The sequence below is a fragment of the Zalophus californianus genome, chromosome 11 (genome assembly GCF_009762305.2).
Source record: "Zalophus californianus isolate mZalCal1 chromosome 11, mZalCal1.pri.v2, whole genome shotgun sequence".
Classification (NCBI taxonomy): domain Eukaryota; kingdom Metazoa; phylum Chordata; class Mammalia; order Carnivora; family Otariidae; genus Zalophus; species Zalophus californianus.
The window spans coordinates 88,633,196-88,643,281 of record NC_045605.1 but is presented as its reverse complement, the minus strand read 5'-3'; the positions used below and the strand labels follow the sequence as shown (position 1 = coordinate 88,643,281).

Sequence of the window (10,086 nt, the reverse complement as noted above, 5' to 3'; positions counted from 1 at the left end):
TGTCAAATCACTATGTTGTACACCTGAAACTAATGTAACATTTTGTGTGAATTATACTCAGATAAAAAAAAAAAATTTTTTTTTAAATGGACCTTCTGTAGCTGTTGCTTCCTGTCCCCATTTGCCACCTCCATCTCCCCTCGCCTCCCATGGGATTCCACAACACATGACAGCGGAGAATCCTATAAGTGTACAGATCTCTTTGGTCTTGTTAGTTACATCTCCCTCTTGACAAATAACTCTGATCAATTAATGCACAAGTAAATTTCGACAAAGGGAATTATAGTAGTTTTACCTTTTATTCTAATGTTGCTTGCATAACAACAAAGTAAACATTAACACCAAGATGTCTCAGTGAATCAACCGTGGGGTTCGTCTAAGTCTGTGTTGGTGATCTCTCTCTTTTGCTTGGATAGCTCTGTGATCGCATCTATCTCTGCAGGAGTGAACTTGGGGGTTAGTGTCACAACATCATAATCGAATTCTTCATCAAGTGAGAAGGGCTGAACTTCATCTCCGAGTGTCTGTAAAAGGTAGAAGGAAAAAAATCCTACAATCATTGTAAACGAAGAAAAAGTTGAAAACAAACTCCCTATTAATATTTAATTCAACTTTTTTTTAGATTTCAGCACTCTCTGCTGATTAAGCTGTTTTTAAGTAAAGGAATAAATTCAATTATTCAATCTGACCTAATTTAAGTCTCTTAATATGCCCCATTTGTACCATCCTGCATCTGAATGAATATCATTAACTAATTCTGCCCACAGCAAGAATCAGAGAGTATCTCTTGCACACATTCATTACATTTTTACCACTTGTAGTGTTAGGGCTCGAGGCATATGGAGAAACTGAGAGTTACATTAAAATGTGAGAAAACATATCTTGATATTTGATCAACCTTCAATACACCTTCACCATTTACTAAAAAAGACTTGTATCACTATAACAATTTTCAAAGATAAAAATACTCTACACTTAATGCACTTACTTCTTCAGATAATACCTATAGCTCCCCACCCAGTAACAGTGGGAAGTAAAACACACAACATCACCTCAAAAAGTCCAGGATCTCTTTCTCCTCCCAAGAATTTTAAAAATATTATAAGTCAGAGTAGCTGCAAAGCGACCCAATAATTCTGTACCTATTTATTCATAATCTGTGAGTTTTAAAGACTTCCTAAAGGAAGGTAGGTATTTTTCCAATAAACAAAAAGAGAACACCTTAAATCACATTGTATTCACCCCTGAAAGAGCCTCTCCTAAAGCAAATGGTGTGTGATACAATGAAATTATCCGGCACCTCTATGTAGCTATATGATATGTGTGGTGATGCTAAAATAATTGAAAACTATGGTTTATGGAAGAATGAAAAAAAATGCCCTGAAGCTATAATCGGCTTTAAACATTCTTGCATTCAAGATTATCTCATTGAGTGGATTTTGCAATGTTCTTAAAAATAGACGATGTAGCTGAGAAACTATGTGCTGTTATTAAAGGTGGGGGGGAAACATGAAAAGTAGGTATCTCCTATCTGTTTGGCAAGTTGCATCTTGCAGTTAGGTGTGCAGTGCTAATAGCCAACATGCAGCCATCTGCCATCCTTTCTAAGTAAAACCAGCAGGAGAACAGACGTCAGAGACTAGTTCATTTCCCCTTTATTTGAAACTGTCTGCGTGCTTTCCTGACAAAGCAATGCGGGGAGCTGCCATTGAGTGAGCGCCCACCTCGTGTCAGGCCCAGTACAAGGAACGGTGTGGGCATCAGCAGTCATCTTCAAACAACCCCTCTTCTGGAACTCTGAAAGGTTAAGTGACTGGCCTGAGGCTGTGCAATGAGTAAGGGAGAGAAGCCAGATTGGAATCCAGGGCAATCGGCTTCAGATAAAGCTTTACCTTCTCAACAAAAACATCAGCAAAAATCAACCTTGAGCTTTTCCCTAAGCCAAGTCATAGACAGCTCTTGGGGAGAAAAGACCTTTTTTAAATAAGCTAAGTAATTCCCATAGCTTATCATAAAAAACATATCCAAGGCTCCATGTAACACCATGACTGTCTTTAAAAGAGCGGCTGTACACAGGAAGCCAATCTGCAGAGTAACCGATCTGTCCATTTTGGTCACTTTCTAAGATTAAATTTATTACCACAGTGCAAGTGACAGAGTGCTAATATTGTCAAGAACAGCTCAGATGAGGAAACATAAACAATAACATAATATGTTCATTTCCTGAACATAAGCATCCTTGCCATCTCCATCTCTACTCAGTAGGAAGCACTGTGGCTGGCAGGCCTGGCCACACCCCCATCCTGAGCTGATTCCAGCGGATCCTGGGAGAGGACCAGAAGGAGTCCCCTCTCTACCAGTGCGTCCGGTCTGATGGGATTCTTATTGCCCTCTTATGCCTGGTTCAAGGCCTGGCATCCACTTGTCGGCCAAGTTTCAGGCTACAAGTACCCATGTGGGCCCACTGCACTAGAAATTTGAACCCCCACCCCCATCCGAAGGTCTCTCAAACCTTACCTACACCTTACCAGCCACTCACGAGATGCAGGCCCTTTGCTTTCACACACCTCCTTTTGGGGCTGGAATGCAGTTTCCAAGGAGATAAATCTCTTTGCTGTGCTAAAAGCCCAGTGATACCAGACCATCGTCCTCACATTCCCTCTACACAACACAAACAACCCTCACATTCCCACCTCCTTCCCCTTTACCTGTTCACTCCATAAACATGTACCGAGTGTTTAACATGTATTAGATATGGGGAACACAGGGACGAAAACTGCAAATCTGTGTCCACCAGGCTTCCTCACTTCAGGGAGAACACAGAGTAAATGAACAATTTCCACATCGTGTGCCATGCTCTCCAATAGAGAAATGCAAAAAGGGACTGCAAAAGCACAGAGGGGGTGTGCCGAAGCTTGCCTTACCCTCAGCCAAGCATTGCCACTCTCCAGAAAATCCTACTTGCCTCCCCACTCAGCACCCACTTGTGACCCACCTTGTATTAGCAACCCAGACAAGAGTACAGCTGTGTGTTGGACTTCTAGACTCTCTGATAAGGGCTCACTCCCATGGCCAACTTAGCTCTACATATGGCCCAACCCATCATGTCCTCATTCCTCTTCCTTGTCTGAGGTCCCAACATACCTTGTAGCCGTAATATCCAAATTATGGTACTAAAGTTGCAGAAGTTTATTGTTAAGTGGAAAAATCTTATTTTCCTTTAAGTTTTTTTTTAAAGATTTTATTTATTTATTTGAGAGAGAGAGAATGAGAGATAGAGAGCACGAGAGGGAAGAGGGTCAGAGGGAGAAGCAGACTCCCTGCCGAGCAGGGAGCCCGATGTGGGACTCGATCCCAGGACTCCGGGATCATGACCCGAGCCGAAGGCAGTCGCTTAACCAACTGAGCCACCCAGGCGCCCTTAAGTTTTTTTTTAATACACTTAAATTTTTCTCGGTTATGGAGTATGATCCCCTTCATCGGTCATTTGGTGTTAACCGAAACAAGAGCAAGGAATAAAGTTTTTAGCTGGTCAATAAATTTTTTTTAAAGATTTTATTTATTTATTTGACAGAGAGAGAGATAGTGAGAGAGGGAACACAAGCAGGGGGAGTGGGAGAGGGAGAAGCAGGCTTCCTGTTGAGCAGGGAGCCTGATGTGGGGCTCGATCCCAGGACCCTGGGATCATGACCTGAGCCGAAGCCAGACGCTTAATGACTGAGCCACCCAGGAGCCCCTAGCTGGTCAATAAATTTGATGCCAACACAAGAGTTACTCATTTATAATACACTTAGAGTTATAAAAAATATACCTAAAAATATAAATTTCTTCACTTGGAAATGGAATTATTAATGGCAGCTATTGTTAGATTAACTCCCTAGGCAATCAGTTCAATGCTGAACTATAAAAGCAAGAAACCAAGAATAGCAGTAATTTCATATTTGCAATGCCAAAATGTGATGATACTCAAGACATTTTAAACCATGTGGGGTTATCCCTGTAATGTGGCCAGTACATCCCTGATTCCAAATGTCAGAGAGGCAGCCTCCTGCAGTCATTCAGTTACTTTTCATTCTTTCCACGAACCCTATGTTCCTATGAAATTCTAGGCGTTGTGCTAGGTGCTAAGGAGACAAAGATGAAGACTTGTCTGACATCATAGAGAAAGGCGATAGACATATAAACAAGTTAGTACAGTAAAACAGAGTAAGTATAAACAGTATACTTAGGGGGTGATGGGAACAGAGAAGAGATACCTAACCCCACTCAGACTGTAAAGTACTGGGAAGGAATCAGAGAGGGCTTCCTGGGATAGGTGGTATCTAAGCAGAACTTTTTTTTTTTAAAGATTATTTATTTATTTATTTGAGAGAGAGCGAGAGAGAGAGAGAGAGGGGAGAGCATGAGAGGGGGGAGGAGCAGAGGGAGAAGTAGACTCCCTGCCGAGCAGGGAGCCTGATATGGGACTCGATCCTGGGACTCCAGGATCCTGACCTGAGCTGAAGGCAGTCGCTTAACCAACTGAGCCACCCAGGCACCCCTCTAAGCAGAATCTTAAAGGATATTAGTTAACAAAGTTGAGGGAAGAAGAACTTTGCAGATAAGGGGAGTTCTAGCGAGCAGCCCAAGGAAATAAAATGCAAAGTTTCACGTGTGAGGATTTGCAAGTAGTTAAGTGTTAAGGTAGAGAGAAGCAAGAGAGAAAGATGGTGCCAGATCATGACGGTCTTATATGCTGTTTATCCTAGAGATGATGAGGTCACTGAAGGATTTTTTGAACGGAAGGTAGATACTTGGTCATCTTTGCATTTCAGGTAAATTCCTTCATTCATTCAAATTTTAACTGAGCACCTACAATGAGGCAGGTGCTGGACAGGTAGCTTTGTACAAAACAGAAAGATGCCCTACCTCTTGGAGATTACATCTACATCAGTTACTTGAAGAGTAAAAAGAGAGTAGATTTGGAGTCAGGGAGACTAGTTAGGAGCCTGCTGGAGCAGTCCAGGCAAGAGATAATGAGAACAGGGAGCTGAAAGCAGAGATGTGAAAATATCATAAAGTAAAACTGGCAGCACTTGATGACTGATTTGGATATGGAAAGGCAAGAATGTGTGAAGGGAAGCAGGTAAAGAAAGACAAGCTCAGTTTTGAACATGTTGATCTGAAGGTACCCAAAGGAATCCAGATACAGATAACAACAGGCAATTGAAAACAGGAACCTGAAGCTCCGAGAAAGATCTGAAGCTAGAGATATGGATTTGAACACAAGCAGAAAAGGTAGTAACCTAGAGATGAAAGTGGATCCAAGTATGTAAGTGGGAAGAGGTTTAGCTGGAATCTTGAGCAACACCAACTCCTAAGGACTGGATGGAGGGAAAACCCCAAAGGAGGCAGGGAAAGAACCAACAGAGAAATGCACAAAGAATCTGAGCAGAGCAGTAAAACGAGAACCAGTGGACCATGAGGGTCAGGCAGAGTAGAGTGATCCATTAAAATAATGACTGGAGGGGCGCCTGGGTGACTCCGTCAGTGAAGAGTCCTATTTCAGCTCAGGTTGTAATCTCAGGGTCGTGAGATCGAGCCCCATATAGGGTTCCGCACTGAGCCGCTGCACCTGCTCAAGATTCTCTCTCTCCCTCTCCTTCTGTCCCTCCCTCACTCTCTCTCTCTCTCTCTCAAAAAAACAAACAAACAAACAAAAACCTGGAAAGTGTCCACTGGGATCTGACAGTTACAGAGTAACTGGTACCCTTATTCTGAATACATCCAGGGCCTGAGGTAAAGAGAAGGCTGTTTTTCCTTTCCTTTTGTTTTACTCCATTTCATTAAGGATGGGAGAGACTTGAACATGCTTACCTGTTGAGGAGAAAGAACCAATAGAGAGGAAAAGAGAGAAAGACCCTGACCGTGTTATCATATCAGAAAAACACTCTCAGTGGGTAATGAGGTTTTTCATTTATTTATTTGTTCATTCAATATTTATTGCATGTCCACCATATGCATATAGCACTGAACTTAGCACTAATTCCTACTATTTTTGCTTTTTAATTAAGTGAGCTCATGAAGACACACATCAGTGAATTCAGGGTCCTCCAAGACAAGGGCCACATATGTAATCCAAAGTAGATGTACACTGCAATTCAGAAGACATCACTATGATCTTCAAAATGGCAGCTTTTAAAATACAGTAAAGTTGCAATTCTATTTATGTATTTCGGCTCTTGGCTACAGCGGCACATGCTGGGAATTCTCTTCCTTCGGGTTGGGTTCATTCCAGGGTTCTAAGCTATACGACTCCAAGGCTTTGGGATTACAAACTGAAATTCTGATTTATTTCAAAGAGAAGAATTTGTGCAATGGAAAACCAAATCCCCTGCTACTAAAAAGAAAACAACTGTGAATTAAGTTATTGTGTTATTTTTGCCTACAGAGCTGAGAGAAGTATGTGGATTTGAGGAGTCTCATTTCAAATCTAACTGAAATCTTTTCATAGCCTCTCAGGGAATAGAATTTGCACACTGTTAGAAAACGGCTAGTTTCCTTAAAATTGTTCATGTGACTTATTCAAAGAGAGACCCTGTTACCAGAGAAATCATTTTCGTTCATAGTACGACACAGGCAAATTAAAGAAAACAGAACTAATGCTCAAATCAGTAAGAGCAGCATTTAGCTGTAGGCTACCTTACAAAGTAATATAGTAAATAAACCATCTTTATAGGTGAAAAAATTTAGAGTCCCATTACGAATTGGAAAAACAGGAGATCTCCCACTGAAATACCACAAAAGTTTCTTCTATGATTTGTGGTTGGGGGAAAGGAATGGGAGGAAGAACACCATTTTTCATCTTCCTAATGTAGATTCTTTTTGTTCTATAAAGCTGTCATAAAATTCATCAAGACAGAATTACTAAGGCACGAAGTTATTCACAAACGGAAAAATGGAAGGTTCCTGGCAAATGTTTGACTCTAAGGGGGAGATACACATATATAAAACCCCAGTGACAAAATTAGGAAAAAAATTAAATTGGTCTAATCTGTATCAGGAACTCATAGCCTCTTCTTAGGCAATTAAGAGGAGGTCAAGACATCCAGGATACATTTTCATCTTTGAGACTGATATCCCGGAAAGCAGCTACCATATCTAGCCCAAAATTGCCCATTGGTTGGTCCTTACAGGACATATTTGCTAGAAATTGATTATTATGATCTTTTACTGGCAGTGAGTGCTTTAAAATAAGATTGATACTGTTAAACCAAGGCGCAGTTGGTATAGTATTAGGATTATAGACAGTTCTGAGAAGTTTTTCTAACAAATTGTGGTCAGAAATAAAAATCCCAACCAAGATAGTCTAGGTATTCGAAAAACAGCAAAAGTTCTTCATCTATGTTTCCTAAGTTTGCCAACAGAAAATTTGTTCATATCATTTTGACTCCAACATTTAAAAAATGTTCACATTTTCTGGGAAGAAATTGATGTTCCTTTTAAAGATACAATCATATCCAAGGTTTTAACCTGCATTTTTACTGGCTACTTGATGGATTCTAGGAATCATTCAGTTTTTTTAAACCATCAACAGAAACGATTTTATAACAATTCCTATAATGACACTAAGTGCCATGACCACTGGCTGGTCCAGCAATTTGTGTGGTCACAATGGGAGTCAAGAACATGAACAAGTCTTTAAAAGAAACTGATTCCTGCTAGAAATAACACTGCAATTTTAGTTTCTTATTACTCGGAGAAAGCAATCTGTAATTCAAAGAGCACACTGAAGAACGGCGGTCCCTACCAGTTTATCTGGTAACCAATTCAGGGGTTTAATATAAGCCCGCAAGCCTCCTAGACACATTTCTGTGATATCTGTAAACAAAAGTTCTATGAGAAAGAGGCAATTTAAAATTGAAACGTATGGATTACCTTTGACTGAACGACTGCTTCTGTAACAGAATATCTTTAAGTGACAAGACCGGTAGTACCCAAATGATCAAACAAGCAAACCCTAGGGGGTTTATTAGGAAGCAATAATAAAGAGCCCTTCACCACTTCTTGTACCTGATATGCTTTTAATGTTGGGAGTAAACAGGGTGATCAAAGTCATTACCCAACACCACCAGCAGCCTTGGTTAGTGTGCATTTGTGACTTTCTACATGTGCCGCTGGGACAGTGCAGGCGTGGCAGAGATTCCGTGCCCCCTGATTGTGAAGCGCTTGGCTAGATGACACTTCCCAGCGCCCCTGGTGGCTGGACAGGGACATGTGACTAAGTGGTCACCAGTGGAATGTGAGCAGAAATGAAGAGTCCTGAGTCCTAAGCTGTGGAGAAACATGCCGCTCCCACGCTCTTCTCTGCCGCCCCTCCAGGTAGGACGGTGACCTGAGCTGGAACTTTCACAGGAGGACAATGTCCTGAGGCACAGTGGAGATCCAGAGAGAAGGAACCTGGGGCCCTGATGACCCCAGGAACAGAGCAAATGCTCACTTTATAGGGCGCCTGGATGGCTCAGTCGGTTAAGAATCTGATTTTGGCTCAAGCCCTGATGTCAGGATCCTGGGACTGAGCCCCATGTCAGGCTCCCACTCAGCGGGGAGTCTGCTGCTCCCTCTGCCTCTGCCCCTCCCCCACTCCCTGTTTATGTGTGTGTGCGCTCTCTCTCTCTCTCTCAAATAAATAAATAAAATCTTTAAAAAAAAAATAGAGGCTTTCCATAGACTGTTACATGAGAGAAATAAAGTTCTATCTCCGTTTCAGCCACTGACTTACTATTGGGATTCTCTCCAGCAACAGCTTGGCCTTACCTTAACCAATACAAGATGTTTATAGGACCTCGGAAGCACGAGTAAAAAGAAAATGGCCAGTCCAGGCAAAAAGAGAGAATCTATTGCATAGTCCCCAGATGACACTGTCCTGTAGCATGGCATACCTCATGAAACAAAAATAGTTTCCACGTAAAAACATAACTGCTCTCCGTGTTTAAAAAGAAATCTATACATTAGAGATAAATGGCAGTCAGGGGGACTCAATTAAGCAACATGAATTCTAAATTTTCCCAAAGCTAAGAAAAAACAAAACAAAACAAAAAACACAAGGATATAGCAGCCTTTCTCTGAAAGGACAAGTTACAAAGTCAAGGCAATTTCAAAACTGACTGAACTCCCTATGGAGTACCTCTTCTGTTTGTTTGTCTCCTCCTCCCACAGCGGGCCCCGGCTTGAACCCAGGAGCAAAGGGCTGGGCCACAGAAGGAATGTAGGAAGGGACACGCGTGCATAGGTCCTCCTCCACTTCTCCTGGAAGCAGCAGCGAATCTGTTGGGTACAAAATATTTCATTCGATCCTTTCACCAAGTTCACAATTGACCTAAATCACCTAAAAGCCCACAATAGTCGAAAGAGTGAAGTAAAAATGCTCAAGGAAAGTAGGTTCGTTCGACAATGCCTGTCCTCATTTGGGGATTTACCCAAGGGATTCCCTTTTCCATAAAATAGAAGTCAGTGGTGCATTTATTTTTATCTTATTGTCTCAAGGTCACATTCCATCCAAAAGGTCTGGGAGAAGGATCATTTAGGGACTGACTTGATCATGCCTCTCACCCCCAGCCCAATTTCTACCTCTGTAGGAAAATAAGGCAAGATGTTACCTTTGCCTCATTTTCCCATATTTTCCGGAGGGATGGAGAAAAAGGAAATGAAGTGCTGAATTCATCCTGAAACACTATGGCAATATTTCAAAATATACATATATTAAAAAACAGTGACGCCAGAAGGAAAGAACTTTAACTTTCAGCGGAAAAATGAAGCACTCTGTCATATGCAGAATTCATGGTCTGATGTTTGACGCTGCAAACAACATGTTTCCAGCTTGTTTAGCACCATGACAAGAATTCAATAACCAATCTGGGTTTTCTGATCCGTCTATTGTAAGTGGGATCTGTTGCCTTATTTTTGTATATGTGACAGAACACGGGGGCATCACCATCATATCTTCCACAGCTTTCTTTAAGGGGGACAAAAAATAAAAACAAATAGAAGCACAACAGGCTTCCTCATCAATCCAAGCTTTCCTAGGACCAGAAGGGTGGCTGGAGC

The 10,086-nt window shown here is 41.6% G+C and overlaps 1 protein-coding gene across 4 annotated transcripts in view; it reads right to left on the bottom strand.

Moving 5' to 3' along the window:
- Positions 1 to 285: 285 nt before the first annotated feature.
- IFTAP (intraflagellar transport associated protein) overlaps positions 286 to 10,086 on the bottom strand; it is a 68,590-nt gene continuing 58,789 nt past the window's right edge. For all 4 annotated transcript variants that reach the window (XM_027581392.1, XM_027581395.1, XM_027581396.1 and 1 more), the window contains 2 exons: positions 9,167 to 9,306; positions 286 to 524 (listed from right to left, as the gene is read on the bottom strand). In XM_027581392.1, the coding sequence (XP_027437193.1) occupies positions 360 to 524; positions 9,167 to 9,306 (305 nt within the window). In that variant the 3' untranslated portion in view covers positions 286 to 359. The remainder of the gene's footprint in view (positions 525 to 9,166; positions 9,307 to 10,086) is intronic.